The sequence below is a fragment of the Phascolarctos cinereus genome, unplaced genomic scaffold (assembly GCF_003287225.1).
Source record: "Phascolarctos cinereus isolate Bilbo 61053 unplaced genomic scaffold, phaCin_HiC Scaffold_726;HRSCAF=1367, whole genome shotgun sequence".
Lineage (NCBI taxonomy): Eukaryota > Metazoa > Chordata > Mammalia > Diprotodontia > Phascolarctidae > Phascolarctos > Phascolarctos cinereus.
In genome coordinates, this window is record NW_027556098.1 from 96598953 (window position 1) to 96619362 (window position 20410).

The window sequence follows — 20410 nt, forward strand, 5'->3', positions numbered from 1 at the left end:
TCCATCAAAAAAATGGCAGAGTGAGCAAAGAATAAGACCTCTAATCTTTTTGTCACTTAAAATCATAGAATTATAATATTTGTGTTCAGAACCATTCCATCATTACAACTCTGCCTAACATATTTATTTCAAACTAGAGTAACGAAAAAGGAAGGCCCAATTAGTTCACCTACCTAAGGGGCCTTCCAAATCACCATACTATGCTAATTTACCAATATTGTTCCTAATTTTTGCTACAGTGCTCCAAATACCAAACATGTCAATTTTGAACAATTCCTTAAAAAGTTAATGCTTTTGGGGGTAGCTAGGTGGCGCAGTCAGGAGGACCTGAGTTCAAATCCAGCCTCAGACACTTAACACTTAGTAGCTGTGTGACTCTGAGAAAGTCACCTAACCCCAATTGCCTCACCAAAAAAAAAAAATAATAAGTTAATGCTTTTGGAAGACCACTTACATTCATGGCACCACCTTTTTTTTTCCCTTTTAGCTTATGGTATGGCTTTGTTTTTTCCCCCCAGTCTACTGTTCTACAGTGCAGCTACAGCATATAACTACAAAATATTTGTCTGTATTCACCACATTCCCTGGAGAGCCACTTTTTTTTTCCAACTGTTTTTGTAACATCCTCAGGAGAAAGCCTGTGTTTGCTGTAACTTAAATGTGATCCCTGGAGACATTTTACTGCTCTTTAGAGCTACGTGGAAATGTTAATTGACCACTGAGTATTTAAATATATAATCTACAAAGGCAAGAATTTAAGATCAAAAGTTCATATTTAGGAAAGCTTTTTTTTTAAACTGGCATTTATTTTTAAACATCAAATAACAGAAAGCCTGGATTTGGGCATGATAGTTTGCGACGATGTAACATTTTTCAGTTCATAATAACCCACTTATTACCTTGCATCCCCTAAAGATTTGCTCCCTTTCAGTACCAAGAAGCCCACCTGTCGCTTTTTTCTGGCTCCATTAATTCTGCTCTGGCTTCCATTTCCCATCCCTATAGGAATGTGTTTGAGCATCAATTAATGACAGTTGCTAGTGATGCTGGTGTCTTGTGAGGGGAAGATAGGGAAGGAATGATGTTCCTGTATGTAGGGTTTTTTATACCCAAGTCCTAGAAGTCAGTACTGTATCATTAATTGTTGTAAATACTGAAATTTCCTTTCTTGAAAATGCTTTTCTGGGTGCTTCTGAGTAAGGTACATACTTACTTAAGGTACACGTTTACAGTTCCCTATGAAATCTTCATGGGAAAAAGATAATACTAAAAATTGTCCTTCATTGAACATTAGCGTTAACTAAAACATGGCGCTGCTTTCCCAAGGATAATTCAGGGTGAAAATAGGGGAAAAGCGCCTACCTGGAGAGCATAATTCTGTTGCTTTTGACGCCTGCTATTCTTTCCCACATCTTATTAGTGACTCAGAGGGTTTAACACTCATCTGTCCCACAAGAGGGTAACTGCCTCCTGTTGGTGACCATTAAAGTATCAATACCCTGGCTCTTGTTTACTTTTGAGTGAATAACCCTTATAGCCTATAAAATAGATCCTTTCACTATGATATGTCAGAAAAAAAAAAGGAAATAGGTAGAGAAATGTTCATTCTCCTATATTTTTATCTCTTGGAGTAAGTTAGCCAACTAGTTTTTTGTTTGTTTTTTTAACTATCATTCCACTAACTGCCAAGTGTCATCCCTTTTTATTTACTAATGATATCTTTTCCCTAAAAGTGTAGAATATTCATGGAGCATTAGTTTTACCTTAGTTAGAGAAATTATGCTCACTCTATTTTTATGAAGCCATTAACTGCCATACTCCTGGCAGGTATTTTATGACCGTTTCCTTTTAGTAAATAAGGAAGTAGGGATGTTGTGTTTCTCTCTAGCCTTTCCTGCCCTTACCTCATTTACTCCAAATGCATGATGGTTGGAAAGGCAGTTGAAGAGAATACCTGGCATCTTCTTTGATTGCAGAGGACTGAACAGATTCCTTTGCCAAAACTCACAAGTTAGCTCTACAGTAAACATTAAGCACTTTTGGTGCTGAGGGCCAGGGGAAGAGGAATCCAAAGATGAAAAAGACACTGTTTAAACCCTTGAGAAGATTCTAATTTAGTAGGCAATGCTAATAAGAGCTAATATCCATATAGTGCTTATTATGTGCCAGGCACTGTGCTAAGTGCTTTACAATTTTTATCTCATTTGATCTTCACAACAACCCTGGGAGGTAGTGTGGTTGTTGAGTTGTTTCAGTCATGTCTTACTCTCCGTGACCTCATTTGGGGTTTTCTTGTCAAAGATACTGGAGTGTTTTGCCATTTCCTTCTCCAGGTCATTTTATAGATGAGGAAACTAAGACAAACAGGGTTAAGTGATTTGCCCAGGGTCACACAGCTAGTAGAGGTTTCCTGACTGGAGAACCAGAGCTCTGTGCACTGTGACACCACCTAGCTGTCCATGACGTGATTAACCCTATATATGATCTATATAGAATATACAGAGTATGTAGAAGTATATGGTGCATATATATATTAAATAAATATATATATATATATATAAATAAACATACATATACATGCACATATACATACATGTGTGCATATATATGTGTGTATATATACAAACACACACACATACAGGGAGTGAGTCAGTGGTCAAGTATTACAGCAAATATACATGGAATTGTTGAGCCCCAGTTGTTCACTAAGCCTTAGTTTCAAATAGCTAGGATCTAGGACCCTAGTGCCTCTCTCAAATGTCCACTTTGAGTAACAGAGTGAATATTGATGATGGAGTTGAGTACAAAGTAGATTGAAGCAACAGGGCACATGACCATTTCATGATAACAAACTTCTGCTCCTCCGAACCAGGATGATTCCTTGTAAAAACTTGTTTTGTTTGTCTTTTCCCGCATTTCCCCAGTGACTAAGATTTCCCTTCTGTTCTCTTCTAATTAATAGTATAATCCAGGAGGTTGCTAGGTGGTACAATGGATAGAGTGCCAGACCTGTGTAGCTAACAGTGGTGCACAAAAACATAATTATTCATTACTTTCTTTGCCAAGAAAACCCCAAATGGGGTCATGAAGAGTTGGACACACTGAAACAACTGAACAACAAAAATTCACTTCTTGGCTCTGAAGTTGTTCCATTACAGTTTGCATTCAACTGTGTAACTCATTTCAATTTTCAGTGACAGATTTTATTTATTTATTTTTTCTGGGAGGGCTGGGCAGGGATGGAGCAGGTTGAAAATGTAACCACTTAGTGGAGAATAAGTTTATAAAAACCTCTTTCACTTACAAAATCCCAAAGAATGACCTTTTTTCATGTTTAAACTGACAAGATCCACCTTTAGCATTGTCCTTGGGTAAATTGGACTGTTTAGAATTCTCACAGCTTTTCTTAGGTCTTATGCTTTCAACCTTTTCTTCTTCATTATTTGACCTATCATTCCATACATAACATGATTTTTTGTGCCTATTTTTATACACTGCATCTTTATTCTAAAGCGGGTTTTTTTTCCCCTCCATATGTCTCTCTAGATCGGGGGTTCTTAACCTGAGGCCCATGATGTGGGTCCAGGAATAGATTTCATGGGGGGTCATTAATCTTTAGTTTCCTCTGTAATCTTTTGTAGTTTACATCTGGGTACCAATTACAGATGGTTCTCACTTTATGTGAGTGAGACCTCTAAGTAAAGTGATTTTTACGTAATGCAAATTTGCCTTACAGATGTGAGGAAGGGAGGTAGATAGAAGGGGGCATCCAGTGGAGGAAACTGACACGAGGTTTGAGGACATGTGGGGGCTGGGGGCAGAGGGGCAAGAACAGGAAGACGAACATGTTGGCCAGGAACTGACTTAAGAAGACAGATGTGCAGGGAGACAGGGAGGCTGACACGTGGGTGGGTGGGCAGAGCAGGGCAAAGGTCTCTCCACTCTCTCTGTCTCTGGAGGTCTTAAGCCAAGCCTCCAATCTGAAATGGGCAGCAGAGGCCTTTCCACATTGATTCTTTTGATTCACTTGAAAGGTGAAAATTTAGAGGGGGAGCGGGAGTTAGGTTTATTTTTAGTGGTGGTGGTGGTAGAGGCATTGGAGAACCCAACCAAGGGTCCAAATGCATATTGGTTTCAGAGTTCTTTACATGGAGTCAAATTTGCGTAATGCAAATTTACATAAAGTCAAATTTTTGTAATGCAAATTTACATAAAGTGAGAATTGCCCGTAGTGCTGTAAAAGTGGTTATGCATATTTGAACTTTAAACTTTCAGAGGTATAATTATTTAAAATATAGCTGCTATTCCAGCCCAGTAGAGATATGCAGTAAATTCAAATAATGCAACCACTTCACAGGATTCATTATTAACACTAATGGAGACTTTACTGTATTTTATGCAGTTAAAAACATTATACTGAGGAAGAGTACGTAGGTTTCACCAGTTTGCCAAAGGGGATCCCTGACACAGAAAAGGTTAAGGATCCCTGTTCTAAATTGTAATGAATATAGAAGCTATTTTCTTTATTTAAAGGCAGCTGGGTGGCACAGTGGATTGAGCCTTGGGCCTAGAGTCAGGAAGACCAAAATTCAAATCCAGCCTCACTTACTAGCTGTGTGACCTTGGGCAGGTCGCCTTAACTTCTGTGTGCCTCAGTTTCCTCAACTGTAAAATGGGGATCATGATAGCACCTACCTCACTGCATTCTTGAGGATCAAATGAGATAATAGTGATAAAGTGTTTAATATAGTGCCTAACACATAGTAGGCACTTGATGCTTATTCTCTTTCCCTTCTCTGTGAACCATTACTATAGAGTATTTTAAAAATCATTTATATAGTTAAGTAATTAATATCCAAAAGATCTTGAGAGATTTCAAAACTCTTTCTCTTCTTCCTTCTGCCTTCATTGACATGGAATCTGATTTTACATCAGTACCATGTTAAAATGATTGTCAGGCTGATTTCCTATGCTATAAAGTATAAAATCTACTTGAGTAAGTAGTATACTGCACACCTAGTTGATGTGCAGTATATTGATTGAGTCTACAAATACGGCTATAGCATATAGATTTGACATATGTGTTCCTCTTGTACATCTGTCAGACACACTACCTTTTTCCTAGCTCACCTTATTGAAAGTAAGCATGGGCACAGTTTCTAATCTATCAAACCCTAACCAGCCATATCACCACAAATGGAGAAAAATAGTCTGTTTCATGGTAAGTGAGGAATGTCAGCTTCATCTGTAGCATAAAGGCTACCACATAGGATACCTCAAGTGCTCAGTAAGCTATAAAAATGTGAATAATTTTGGTAAGCTAACATTACTTTAGATTTTTTTCTAGTTAATATCTGAAATGCTCAGTTCTCTGCTGTCTGATAAAACAAAGACTCCTTTAACAGATTTTCATGGGAACTTCTTCCCTCTCCTTCCTAGCTTCTCCCCCCCCAAAAAAAAAATAAGGAATAGCCAGGCAAACATTTTGATTTTTCAAAAATCATTCCTTCTTTTCTGTAATAGCCTTCCCTTCCTCCCTGTATAACTTAAAAGGCAAGAAAAGTTGTCAGTTATTATGAGGTCAGTAGATGTCTTGAAAAGATAACTTGCTCTCTGTGAAAAGCCAAAAGTCATCTTAGTATAATTCCTCGGCAGGCCAGGAAAGATTACGCTCACACTGTTCTTTCTTTTGTGATGTTTTATTTGTTCTTATGAGCAGAATCTTTGTTCAGACTACAGGGTAAAGCCCCTGTGTTGCTAACAGCCTTTCTTAAAAGCTATGGGATGTAATTCTACTTCCTACATCCTGTGTGGTTTCTGCTTGGGGAAGCCCAGTCTGTATTAGCCTTAAAGAAAGCCTCTTCCCAATGGGTTCCTAGCAGAAACATTCACCCTTTCCCTGTCCCAAAGAGGGAAAGGTTGGTTATCTGTTCTTCCATTAGAGGATGTCTCAATGGGCCCATTTGGGTGGGGGGGTTGGGGTGATCATTTGAGATCGCAAGATACTTCTCTGTTTTATGAAAGATTGCTCATTAAAAATGTATTTATATTAATATTGTCTGTAGGTTCATTCCAGTCTCAGAAAAAGAACCTATTCCACAAAATTGTCAGCAAATATAAGCACAAAAAGGAGAAGCCTAATGTTCCGGAAAAAGGTACTGGTGAATTCCACCCTCCATTAAGGTTTCTTGGACACCTTCTATCCGAATCCATTCTTCTGTGCAAACAGTCCCTCCCTTTTCCTTCCTTTTTTGCTTTGCTTCATCTTCATCAGCTCCTGGCTCATTCATAGTAAAACTATTCTCCAGGGTCTAAGGGTGACTGGTTAGAAGGGTCTCCTTCCCAAATTCCAGCCACCCAAGACTTGAATCCTACCGTGTCTTTACTTTTTGGGGGGATTGGGGGAGGGAGGTTGGGTGGGGGAAATGGTCTATGGATCCTGAAATCTCTTTTGCGTCTCTCAGGTTTTCACTTCATCTATTATCACGTTGTCATTTTTTTTAAATTAAAAAAGCTTCTCAAGCTTTCATCCATGCCTTTATCATTTCTTTTCCTTGACCTCATTTTTCAACTTTTCACAAGTGATATTCATGTAAAAGTGTCATACAGAGTCCTTGTTGGGGGTACGGGGTGCTCCTCTCTCACCATCCCTATTTTTTACTTCAGTTCTTTACTTTTCTCCATGGTTCGTCATAGATCAAATTTCCCTTTCCAATTCCTCCAAATTTTGTTTAAGTCTCCTAGAATACTGCTATAGACTTAAAGCACTGGCCCCATTTCTATCAGCTTAGTGGGCTCCTGAATTAATTCTTGGCTCATCTTAAGATTAATTTCTCTTTCTGGTTAAATCTTGTTTCTCTTAATAGCAATAATACTAAGTTACTCTTCCATTGTGCTTTACAATATATGTAGTACCTTCCTCATGAAAACCCTGTGAGGAAGGTAGTGAAGTACCTTTATCCTAAATTAAAGATGAAGAAACTGAGGGTCAGAGATGTGATATGATTTGCCCCATTTACATGACTAGCAAAATGGTGGTGGGTGAATCGGTGGGAGGCAACAGGGACTCAAACCCAGGTTTTGGTTTTGTTTTTAACTCTTAAGCCAGTGCTTTCCCCACTGTACTATGCTGCTTCTCTTAGATTCTAAGTTGAGCCTCTCACCTGGCCCATGTGTAGTCCCATATACTGAAAGTTGTACATTGTGTGTCCTCCCTTCTCTTCATGCTTGCTATCTCCCTACACATACTTTTGCCATGATTTATTGTGAACATGCTCAGCTGTGCATTTATTTTACACTTAAGTGACTTAAGGTTCTGTGTTGCTTTACTGTGAATGACCTTGCTGTATGTGTACCTATATATAATTCATGCATGTAGGTATTTGTATATATACACATAGCTAACATTGCTTCATTTTATTTTGTCCACTAATAAGCTGTTTTTTCAAGCAGAAAAATATCTCAGTAGAGGTTGTTTCCTCCAAAGTGATCTTTATGTTTCTTTGACCAAATTGCTAACATGACCTTAACCTAACCACATAGTTTATAATTAAGGAAATTGATTTGGCATTATTCTGAATCCATTTCCAATATTACTTTGTTTTCTTAGTTGGTGAATGGTATTTTGATAATTCAGTCATTGAAGTAAAACTCCTGTTTTATGAGAGTGTTTCTATAGCTGAATTTTTAAAAAAATTATACATACACACTGAGGCTAAAGTTTTACTTTCTCTTTCCCCTTTTTTTCTATTATTTTTAGGAAAGGTCAGTAAATGGTCAAATAAATAACTTAACCTTTGACACCATTCAGCTTACTGAGGTTGAAAAAGGAAGTGCACGTTTCCATATTCTGTATTTCAGTGGATGTAAATAGGGCTATTGATCCATGTTACATGGCCTTGCAGTCAGCTTTAGTCCTGAGTTCATCTTCTAAAACTGGTTTCTGTGTACAATTTTAAAGGAAAAACTAAGCTCCCATGGGAAAGAAGGCTAGTTATAAAGTTTAGTTTAATTATTTTTAACAGGACTGCACTGCAGTAATTTCTGCATTGATGAGAAATGAGATGTTTTCAAAGTTGGAATAGCATAGAGGTGAAAAGTTTATATTTGTGTGTGTGTGTGATTATAAGATATTGACAGTAGTTGTTAAACTTGGAGACTTGGAGTCTTTTCCAAGCCCAACTCCCCATGCTTGTCACTTTCTAGATCATGAAGCGTATACTGTGCTTTAGTGATATAAGGAAATGTAATTAGCAGGTCCATGGACTACATTTTCACTTTTTTTTTTAAGTTAATCACACTATTATATTTGAAAACACTCTAATATCCAAGTCCCAAGCCTCCAAACCAATATAATTTTGTAAGTCTTTTTAAGATGCTTCCTGTAGCTGATACATATAATTTTGTGAACAAAACAGATCTAAAAGGAAACTTGAGTTCATTTAGCCCCCATTCTATAGATGAAGAAACTAAGCCCCAAAGAGTGACTTGCTGGTGTCAGTCTGCTAGTTACTGGTAGAGCCAGAACAAAAATATACCAGACCAGTTCTTTTTCACCGTTTCATGCTGTCTTTTCTCTTTTATTCAACAAGGAAAATAGCAATGTGTAAATTGGTCTAAAATTTATCTCAAAAAGTATTTGTGTTTCAGTTAGCATTAAAAATGTATGCCATTTGTTTTTGTCATGTAGGAAGGAAGGCGCATGTCCATCATGTTGGGTTTTTTTTCTATTATTTTACTGGTAAAATAGCAATCATAATACCAATAGCAATATAAATACCATTTGTGATGATATGTAGAGTTACATATGTAGAAGGAACACTAAACAGAGGGTTAGGAGGCCTGGTTTCTAGACGTTTTCTCTAATGTCATGTGACCTTGAGCAGATGCACCTCCCTTGGCCTCTTTCTTCAGAAAAAGAAGCTGAACTTGGTGCTCCCTCTAATCATTCTAGGCTCTAAAGCTCTATGATTTTGTTATCCCTGTGTCTCTCCTGACTAGGTTAAAAATCCAATAGGTATTCACCAACAAGAGAGAACTTTCTGGTCTTTCTTCTCTACTAGTAGTTATCTTCAGCCCAAAAGAAAATTGATTTTGTGAAAGTCTCAAAATTGGTTAAGTTTCCACGATAAGTTTTAATTTTTACTTATTAATTTGTATAGAACAATGCAAAGAAAAATAAATGGTTTTTATTCATTCCTGATTCAGCCAAAAAAAAAATTACAAACACCTTTAAATGGAACTACAATTTTTCAGACTGCATCCGCCATTAGTTTACTTAAGGGGTTAAGTATACAATTTATGGATTACTTAGGCCCTTTTCTTCTCTCTTTGGTCGTTTTACTGCTTCTTAGAAACTCTCCTGGAGACCTTATTGGAACTTAGAAGGTAAAATTCAAAATCTGTCTCAATACAATTTATTCGTTATCCTTGTGTTAACTGTCTGATAGAAGAAATTTAAAACTGTTGCTTAAAATAATATTGGTTTCACTGAGGCTTTTGGTTATCCATACAAGGACAATATATTACAGTGGAAAGAGTGTTGGATTGGGAGGTCTGGGAGTCTGAGTTTAAATCTCAGCTTTTCCACTAGGACCACTGTGACGTTAGGCAAGTACACTCAGTTTTCTCTTGGTTTCAGTTTCGTTATAGGTAAAGTGAGGAGATTGGTCTAGATGGCCTTTAAAGTCTCTTTTCAGCTCAAAATCTGTGCTTCTATGATGCTGTGATAGTGAATAATAGAAATTTCATTGAGTTTCTTTTAGACCTCTCCTATGCATCATTCAGATTGCTATCGAGTTTTTTCCCCTTCCTCAAAGTAACCTTAACACTTAGTAATACGTTTGAGATTTTAGAAGTTAAGCATAAAGTTTTTAGACATTCCTCTGCCCCTGCCTGTCATGATCTCATAAATCTAAATTAGATTAATTCATTTGCTGAATTTGTATATCTATAAGTAAAATGTCTTAGGACTGGCTTTAAGGAGAAACTTAAAGTAGTAGAAATATGAATTATGAAGAGCCTGCCATTACTACTTTATTTATGTTTTAAGAAGGCTGTTGTGAAGCCAGTGGTTTCTACAATCTCCATTTCTTGAGTTCACCCGTAGTTCATAACTCTTATTTGTTTGATCTGTTTGTTTTTGGCCAGACCATAATTTCCCAGTTCCTATTAAGTAGTCCAAGGGGTTCACACTAAAAATACTTTAATGGAGCATTTAACAGTAAATAATTACAGAATGTTATGAGAAGTATAACAAATTACTCAGGGGGTTCGCAACTATTTTAGTTGTTGAAAGGCGATTGAGGAAAAAAAAATTGTTGGAAACTGCAGGTCTGGAACTCCCTGTGGGGACATTTCCTCTACTGTTTTGCATTATGATTTTAAAGAGATGCCTGGGGCATTGGGAAGTTGTGACCTGCCTAGGGTCAACAAGGCTAAGCTTGTTGGGGAGTCAAGAATTAAACACAGTAGTTCCTGAAACTGGGGCGGGTACACTGCAATGCTGCCCTCCTTGTTTGCTTTAGTTATAATTAAATCTCTTTACAAAAACAAAAAATGAAGCACAGCCTTGTTTGTGGTTGTAGCATCTCAATTTAGCTAATCTTCCCCCCCCCCAGATTCCTTCATTTAATTCAATGAAAATTAAAAAGTGCCAGGGGGTTTCATTTCCACTCCTAAAAAGAATCCTTAGCACCCAGGCCATTGGATTGCTACCCTCTGTTTTGAATGGGCTTGCTGGGTGATTTTTAATGCCTCCCAGGATGAGTTAGATTAGTTTCATTGATTTATTTTTCATGTTTCATCAAATACCTGACTGCTGTTGCAACTCTTATGAGACAAACCTAAGGCAGTAAGATTTCAGATTTGGTCATAATTTCAGCTGTGAGTTTGAATTCCTGGTTGCAATGTGAATTCACAACTCTGGAGAGCTTCAGAGGCTGAGGGAACCCCTCACTTTCCCCTCTGGGGAGCAAAGTTTGGGAAGCAAGATGTTCTCCTTGCTTTGTTTTTAATGTTGATTAAAGGACTAGGTTTTTGTTTTATTTTAGTTTTTATCTCTGCTCTTGAAATACACACATTATAACTCTGGACTCAGTTTATTAAAGCCCAGTATCTCTGGACTTGTCCCTTAGTGTTGGGTAACTTTCTATAATCTCTTAAAGATCAAACGGAAAGCTGAAAGTATGTGGTGGCTAGGTGGTGCAGTGGTTAGAGTACTGAGCCTGGAGCCATCAAGAACTGAGTTCGAATGTGGCCTCAGATACTTACTGCCTGTTTGACACTGCAAAAGTCACTTTATTCTCTATTTGCATTAGTTTCCTGAGCCATAGAAAGAGGATAATAGTAACATCTACCTCCCAGGGTTGCTGTGAGAATCAAATGAGATAATAATTGTAAAGTGTCTGGTACATAAGAACATAGTGGCTGGCATATGGTAAGCACTATGTAGATGTTAGTAATTATTATTTGTAGGCGGGTACCTTATACCCTACTCCTCTCTACCATACATAGAGTCATTTATTTACCTCGAAAAGATAAGAAAAGATCAAGTGTTTTTCTCCCCATCTCTTCTCTGACCAACAATTATAAAATAATGAGTTCTGTTGTTGCATTTCTGTACAACTGTTTTGATAATCTTTGTATTCTGTTTTGAAATGTATTTGCCTCTTTAAACAGCTCTTTATTTTAGGATCCCCACCATTTCCTAGTTGTTTGCCAAGCAAAGTTTGTACTTTCTCCTGTACATCTTGGTTCAGCTCTGCCTATACTTCCTAAAGTATGTGGTATATAAAAACTGAGAAAGAACCTAGGTCTCAATCTTAGCCGTTCCACTTAAGACTTATGTGACCTTGGACAAGTTCCCTCACTTTACTGACCCTCATTTTCCTCATCTATAAAATTAGGTAGCTGATCAACATGAGCTTTAAGGACTCTTCCAGCTCTAAGTCCTAAAATCTTGTAAATGTGCTTTTTTCTGTCACTCTTTGACTTACCTCTTCTTTACTGGATAAGTCCAAACCAAAGACCATTTTTCCGGAGCCTTGGGGTTTAGAGTGAGACTAGGTCAATTGTGAGGTCAGAATTAGAAGTGACAAGGTGCTTATTTTCAATCTACCCTCATTCCATAGTCTCCACTTCAGCCAGGTTAACCTACTCAAGGCTTTAACAAGATCCACCAAAGGTCCTTCAGCCCTTTTATGCAATGGTGTAAAACTTGACTAGAAATGTGTCCCTGTAGGGCCGCATATTGGCCTAAAAAACCCACAGATTATCATTATCTACATCGTATTGCATTTTTATTTGTTTTGTTGAACATTTACCAATAACAATTTAATCTGGTTATTTCTGCCCTGGAGAGTTTTGCACAGCAAGTGGCCTCAGACTTTAAGTTTGACACCTCTGCTTTGTTGTTGTTCAGTCCTTCCAGTTGTGTCTGACTCTTCATAACCCATGTGGGGGGGGGGGTTGGCAGAGATCCTGGAGTGGTTTGCCATTTCCTGCTCTAGCTCGTTTTTACAAATGAGGAAACTGAGGCAAACAGGGTTAAGTGATTTGCTCGGGGTCACACAGCTTCTAAATGTCTGAGGCCAGATTTGAACTCAGAAAGGTGAGTCTTCCTGACTCCAGACCCAGTGCCCTATTCACTGTGCCACCTACCTGCACCCCTGTTGAGTCATGCCCAACTCTTCATGACCCTATTTGAGGTTCTCTTGGCAAAGATATTAGAGTGGTTTGCCATTTCCTTCTCCAGCTCATTTTATAAATGAGGAAACTGAGGGCAAACAGAGTTAACTTGTTCAGGGTCACACAACTACTAAGTGTCTGATATGTAATCTCCCTGATGTTGTTACTTACTCCAACAAAACAAATTCCAGCCCATCCATACGTTCTCATTATTTGTAATTTTTGACCATGTCTAGCCATAAATTTTCAGGAGGGAATCTACCCAATGCACTGGAGGCCTTCCTCTAGATTGTTATTTTGCTTTTGAGTCAGGTTGTCTTTTTAAAACATGTTTTCATAGCTTATGGGACCCTCAATGAGAAAGCTCCCTGCACCAACACAGAATCACATTTGCTCTGCAGCTTTATAGTCTTAGAGAGTTTCCTCATGAACTTAAGAGGTGACTTGCCTAGAGTCATGCAGCCAGTTTGAGTCAGAGTTGGGACTTTAACCCAAGGGCTTTCTGACTTTGAGACTGGCCCTCTATCCATGATGCCATACAGCCTCTTGGATAGCTGCTAGCCTGGAATAAATTAGATTTTATACTAGCCAGAAGCCTCCAGAAGGTTTCCCATGTAGATCATAGTGGCCTCAGACTCAAGGCTTTCTCATCACTCACACCTTATTTCCATTGTCTTAACTACCCTTCTTGTTTCTCCTTTGTCTTTCTTTGATCTCTGGTTCCTTTGTATCCTGTTTCCTAATTGTTTGCCTGGTTCTTGGTCCAATGACACTTTGACTTCATCACCTCTGTTTTCTGAGTTGTGGCTGCCCACTTGGTCTTGTAGCTCAGAGACAGCCTTGATGACTAGCTTCTGGGTATGTGTTGTGTGTACCAGTGGTCGGCGCCTACCTTTCATTCCCAGCCTACCCAGTGTCAGAACACAGCAGAAATAACCATGATGAGCAAGGAAGGGACCAAGGATTTTTTAAGAGCTTACATTGTACTAAGAGCTTTATAAATAATTATCTCATCTAATCCTCATAACAACCTTGTGAGGTAGGTGCTATTACTATCCCTATTTTACAGTTGAGACAGAGAGAATGTGGCTTGCCCAAGGTCACACATCTAGTAAGCATCTGAGGCTCGATTTGAACTCAGGTCTTCCTGACTCTAAGCCCAGCACTCCATCCACTGTACTACCCAGCTGCCCATCAGTTCCAGGTCCACCACCCACTGGTGAAAGAGTTGAAGACCACAGAGCAAACTGGAGGCCTGACTCTTCTCTTCAAACCTGGCCTCTGCCAGAAGTGATCATTCACCTTGGTTTCAGGTTGAGGGACAGTGGTCTCTATGAAAGGGTTGCTATTTTTTTCCATCAACATGTCTTTTTCTAGCACAGCTACCTCTTCTTTTGCTACCTAAGAAATTTTTCCTTTAACTCGGCCTGGAGTTTTGCCACCCACTTCTCTCAGTGAGTCCTAGTGTTCTTCTAGGGTTAGAAAGGATTGAAGCTGCTTCTGAAGACCCTTGAGAATATATTGAAGAACCAATTGCAACACTCTACCCTTCCTCCTCCCCATCCTCTTTTACCCTTAATATCATTAGCAGAGACAATTACTATATAAACTAGGAATTCTGGGGCAAAGGAATGGGTAATGGAGGTTACTTAATGTTTTTGGTAAATACTGGTTAAAGTTTCTTCAGATTTATGTAAAGCCTTGACTTTCTACCATTAGCTTAGTGATTCTTTTTCTTTTGATGTATCCCCATCTAAATTGCCTCCCCCCCCTTTTTTTTAGCAGCTCCTTATCATATTGCTCCTCCTTCCAAATTTTTTTCTCAAGCCTCAAAGTATATAGAGATATTGCTCTAAGATAGCCCAGACATGGAACTGTAAGTTTTATAAGCCCAAATAACTGGCCCACTCAGGAAATAAACATCTCATATTGTTAAGGGAGCTTTGTGTGGCTTGGGCCCAACCCTGTAACTTGAAAGGAATGCTTTCTTCCCCCTTCCAGTTTTTAGTGCCTTGCTTGACAAGAATGTTTCAAAGCATTGCCAAAGAATTTGTTTAGGAGCAGGACTTTTCTGTATTTCCTCATTACTCTACATCTAGGCAAGAGGCCAAGCCTCAAATCATGGAGTGATTTCTGCTGAGCATCTTTTCTGTTGGAGTAAATGCAAATTATTTTAGCTTTCTAAGTCTTTCAGGGTTGAGATGCTGTAACTTTCAGATTAAAGGCCTTGTGAATTCACAATGTTCCCTCTCCCCCCCTCCCCGGGACAGACTTATAAAATAACTCATGGGAGAATTAGAATAAAAAATTGAAAAAGAAGTCTGACCCATGTAAGTGCTTGCATGTGCACATGCACACACATACACACACACACACGAGTTACTTTTACTCTTATCCTGATTTGCTTTTAACTTATTCTGTCTTTTCCTAATTTGTGCTTCTTTTCTTCCACTCTGCCTCTGTATTCCTCCTCTGTCTACCCCTACATATACCTTCCAATAGCACCTTCAGTTATCTTCAGGTTTTATTTCCATGAAATATCAACACACATCTTTTAAAATCATCATTTTAGTTATCTGATCCACCCCCTGCTCTCTCCACAAAGTATTATCTCTGTGCCCAGCATTGAGTTTTTGACAGTGAAAATGAAGTTGTCTTTGGAAAAATTAAGTGATATTGCCCCTATATTAGCCAAAAATATTTTCTAGTTGCTTGTCTTCACTTCATCAGAACTCCCTCCCACCCCCCCAAAAAAAGGTGGGACAGCAAATATTAACTCTAATTAAATGTAAGCCAAATATAAAAGTAATGTATTTTTTTTTAATTTGGGGATAGAGTAAGGGGTCTGGTTTTGTGGTTTAAGTGTTTTAGGAAAGTTTCAGTGTAGAAATCACATACAATTGCAAATCAGGAGCTAGTCTCATATTTTGCCTTCCAAATTAGAGAGAAAGTCCTTGCCCCATGAACCATGATTGTCTTACTATAGCATCATGGATACCCTGTTAAGTGATTCCCTTTTGAGTGAAAATGGAAGTCTGTGAACTCGCTTCTTTTCACATCTTTCCCTAAAATCCCTGTATCTTGCTGGGTTCAGCTGAAAGTGAGAGAGTGTAAGGCCCCTGCACTAGGTTCATGCATGCCTAGCCTTCCTTTCTGAGTAGAAAAATATTAATAAAATAGGAGGGATAATTATAGCTTGAAATTATAAAAACACTTGTCAGTTTGTAAATAGCTTTCTTCACAACAGCCTGACCTGTGTGAGCTTGGCCAAGTCCTTTAACCCCCCCTAGGCCTCAATTTCCTCATCTGAAAAAAGAGGTTGTAATCTCAGACCCTTTCCGGCTCTGTGAACGTATACGAACTTATGCATAGGTTATACAAGTATGGTAAAGTGAATAAGGACAAGAAAGGAAGAGAAACTTGAGGCCTAATTCATCCAGTTTCTTCTAGGTCCATTCTGAGATAATGGAATCATTATGGTAACAACAGACTCCTTTAGTTTAAGGAATACTATCTCAATCTGCATGTACTCAGGTGAAAGAGAGTGAAATTTACCCAATCTGCCATTTCCCACTAACCAAAAAATCCTAATCTTTTTCCAAACAGTGCCCCAAGCTCTCCTTTCCTTTTCTCTACCTGCAGGGGAAAAGTGCATTTGCTGTGTGTAGAGAACACTGACAAATTGCCCCATCCCTGGCCTTTCACCTCTGATGATGCTCTGTAAATTTGTGCATATTAACCTTGTCCAGATAGTCCAGAATATGAATAGGTTTCTGCAGTCTGCTATGTTTGTGCCCCATGTTTTAATTTGCAACTCCTTATCGCTGGCTTATTTCAGCCATACTTTCAGAAGACAAAACCACCACTGAGCCTCCCCGAAAGACTAAAGATGCCCCATCGGTTCCAAACACTCCAGAGCCAACAACAACGCAAGAGCCTTTGGTTGGCAGCCAAAAAAGGAAAGCGAGGAAAACGAAGATCACACATCTTGTCAGGACAGCAGATGGCTGGGTGTCACCAGCAGGAGGTACTTTGGGTAAGGAGAATGAGATTTATAAGCCTAAAGAGGACCGTAGGTAGCCCTTGATCATAGAATGGAAGCCAATAATCGACATCAAAAATCTACCAGGTTTAATAGGGTCCTTGAGGGAGTGACTCGAAGTGAGTTCTGTATTGAGGTTTCAAAAATGAATCTGGGTGGTGTGCTTGGAGGTAGAATATATTCTATATCAAGCCACTTGAAAAGATTATATAAGGCGTCTATAAGTCCAAGAGCAAATTTTGTTCCTATAGAGTTCTTTGGGAACTGATTCTAGTCAGATATCTAAATTTATTTGTCATCTTATGGATTACAAAAACAGCTCTTTCTCAAGAGAAAGTGTCTGGAGTTCTCTGAGAGTTACAGGATGGTTTAGTCCTATAAGCTGTTCCTTTTTCCCACCCAGGGTCCACAAAGCCAAGCTGGCTGATTTAATTTCTTCATACATTAAAATTAAAAAGCACTTGAACATTTGGTTTATGCCATGGCCCACTACTTTACTGCAAGCCAGGTTTTCTAGCCCTCAGACTTTTCAGCTGCTAGAACCAAGCTGGTTCTAGGCATTGCCTTTTCCTTCTTACTATCATCCAAAACCCTGAAGAAGTTCCAACCCATCCCTTATCAGGAATTCTCCAGGTGGGTTGTGGTTTGTCCTTCGTTCTTGAAGAGGACCATGACATCAGGAAGAGGATGACATGACTTGCAATTGAGTTGGATTTGAGTTAGATAGGACTGTGCAAAGTCACCAGCCTCACTTTCTCCTCCAGAGCCATCTGAGTCCAGTGGCAAGATGTAGATTAGGAGGAGTGGAGATGGCTCTGGATGCAGTGGGAGACTTTGGCCTTTTTAAGCTGAGGTCTGAGTGAGGCAACACCAGTTCAGTGAATAGGCCTGTTTAAGAAGTGAGTCAAGGGATGTCCCCTTTAATTTAAAAAGAAAAAATTAAACTCAAAGGGGAAGACCCTCAGGGTTGCTGTCCAAAAGAGAAACAATTACTATTTACATTCACTCGGAGCCAGAAGGACCTTGGGCAGGGACCTATTGTTGTCCAGTCAGTGAGAGCCAGAGTGAATTGGGTTTAAGGTATGGTCCTTAAGAAGCTGACCCAGATGTCCCACATTCTAGACCCTTGGCTATAGCAGTTTCAGAAATGGTAGTGTCTCTGGGATTCGCAACTACCTAACATTAGCCATTGTAACTGTAGTCTTGTGGCTTTTCAGCACCCAACACAATGTCTCAACAGTTTTTCCAGGAGTCAAGACGTTTAAAACATGCTTACTTTGGATAACATTTAAATGCATCACCGTTTGAGTAAAATTAAACATTAAGAAAAGCAAAGAGTTTATTAAATTAGTTTTAGACCAGTGTTATCACTTGAAGGATGGCAAAATGAGGAATTTCAATGACTTTTTCTTATATATTATATATGTATTATGCTGAGTTTTCTTTCATTTAGAACTTTTCACATTGCAGGATAAGGCAGAGATTTACTTTCACTTTTTAAAACTGAAAGTCCTTAGATGATACTTCCATTTTTAATGCAGTAAGGCATCATGGAATTTTTATGTTCTAATACTAGACACTTTAAGGCCATTGCTATTTGCTGCTTTATTTAAAATTGCCTTCAAAACTATGATAAAAATACCTCTTCTACAAAGACAACATGGTAGAATGGAGAAATTATTAATTTTCCAGGAGAGATATTAGAGTTGCATTTCAGCCACATCTTTTTTGTCTTATTTTTATTGATTTTTTGATCTTATACCATGCTTGCTTTCAAATGTGTGTCTCCTACTTTCCCATCAAGTCATCTCTCGTAACAAAATTTTAAAAAGAGACAAAGTAGTTCATGAAACAAACTAGCACATCAACCATGCCTGATAGTGTATACAATAATTCCATTCCCCAAGTCCCCCAACTCTGCAAAGACAAGAAGTAGGTTTATCAACTCTTAATAGGTACTTTGTACCTGATCTCATAGGCACTGCATAACTAGAAGCCCTTTACCTTCACTTGGAAATGATGTCATTAGGCAAAGAAACATCAGATCCTCAAAAATAAGAGAAAGAACACAGGGTATTGGAATGAATAAATACGGTGATCAGTTTAATTAATTAAAAGCAATTCAGGGAAGATACAGTCATTCGTAACCATTGCAGATTTAGCATCCGGATTCCGTCAAAAGTGTTTGTATTCTCTGGGTATCTAAGTGTCCCTCCACAGAAGCTTCCTCAAACTGTATTTTAACTCAGGTTTCTTTTCCTCCTCTAATCCAATCCTGACCCACTCTGTGGCCTTGGATCAATCTCTTAAACTCTTTTCAACTTGGCTTCTGATTAAACTCTTTTCAACTCGGCTTCTGAGAGTAATGCTGCCCATGGGAATAACTGGGCTTAATAAAGGAGCCTTGTTGCTCTGCAAGAAGAGGATCTGTATAAGCTATTATATTCTCAGTATATATCAAGGGGAATTGGGAAGGAATGTTACCTTCTTAAACAGTGAGTGCCCTGGAATCTTCTCTGTCTTTTGTCTACAAGCGGATTGACCTAAATCCTCTTTTGATAAATTTTTCTTTTGTTACAGATGACAAACCCAAGGAACAACTGCAGGGTAGTGTACCTAAAACATCAGCTACAGACACAGATTGCAATGAGGAATGCTCACAAAACATCGAGGCAGAGGAGATTCATAGTATCACATCAGACATGCCAGCTGTGTCTGCGTTCTTCAGCCTGGCTGCCCTAGCTGAGGTAGCAGCAATGGAGAATGTGCACAGGTGAGCCGGGTGGGAAGCCTCCTTCTCATATGCCTGCCCCCTTCTTTGGCAGAATGGATCCAAAGAAGGCAACCTCTAAGTGTAGACTAGTCTTTTTTCACAGCCTAGTAGGTCTACTAGAACTTCGATTTATGCTGTGCTTAGTATATTGTATACCTATACAAGCTAATTAGTTAAATGGAAAACATATAGATGAAGGAATTAGCTAAGCAAATACTCTATTATTAGTACATACATTATTATATTATACTAGATTATATTGTTATATATTAAAGTCACCGTATAATAATGGCAATTATATAATGAATAATGTATAATAGTACAATATAAATTAATATAGAAAATATAATACAGTATCTATAATGTTACATGACATTATATATTAAATATAATAAAATAAATATATAATTAAGGCCTCTGCTGTCTGATGTCCTCAGCATTCAGGACAAACTGAAATTAAAACCATGATAAAGGCTTTCTTTCTATTTTCTCAACTAGTTGTCCATTATATACTGATAATGTATTGTTATGTATTATATTTAATATATAATTATTATATATTGTTATATGTTATAAGATATCAAGTATATTATGTATTATATTCAATATACAATGTTGTATATGTTATATAAGATATATGTGTTTCATGTATATACCTACCTTGTGTAATATTTCTTATATAGCATATATTATAATAACATTTAATATGTTTTGTTATGATTACTTTACATGTTATTGTATTATGATATAGCTATATAATATATAATATTATTATGTGTAATATGTTAGTACTAGTATACTTGCTTGGCTAATGCCCTCTTCTATATGTTTTTCCAGGTTACTAATTAATTAGCTTGCATGTGCATACAATATAATATAATAATAATATTACATAGCATGTATAATAT

The 20410-nt window shown here is 38.1% G+C and overlaps 1 protein-coding gene across 1 annotated transcript in view; it reads left to right on the forward strand.

The window, feature by feature from the left end:
• BBX (BBX high mobility group box domain containing) overlaps positions 1 to 20410 on the forward strand; it is a 237844-nt gene that overhangs the window by 207726 nt on the left and 9708 nt on the right. Inside the window, 3 exon segments of the mRNA XM_078146685.1 lie at positions 6066 to 6155; positions 16526 to 16723; positions 19310 to 19502. Of these exon segments, the coding sequence (XP_078002811.1) occupies positions 6066 to 6155; positions 16526 to 16723; positions 19310 to 19502 (481 nt within the window).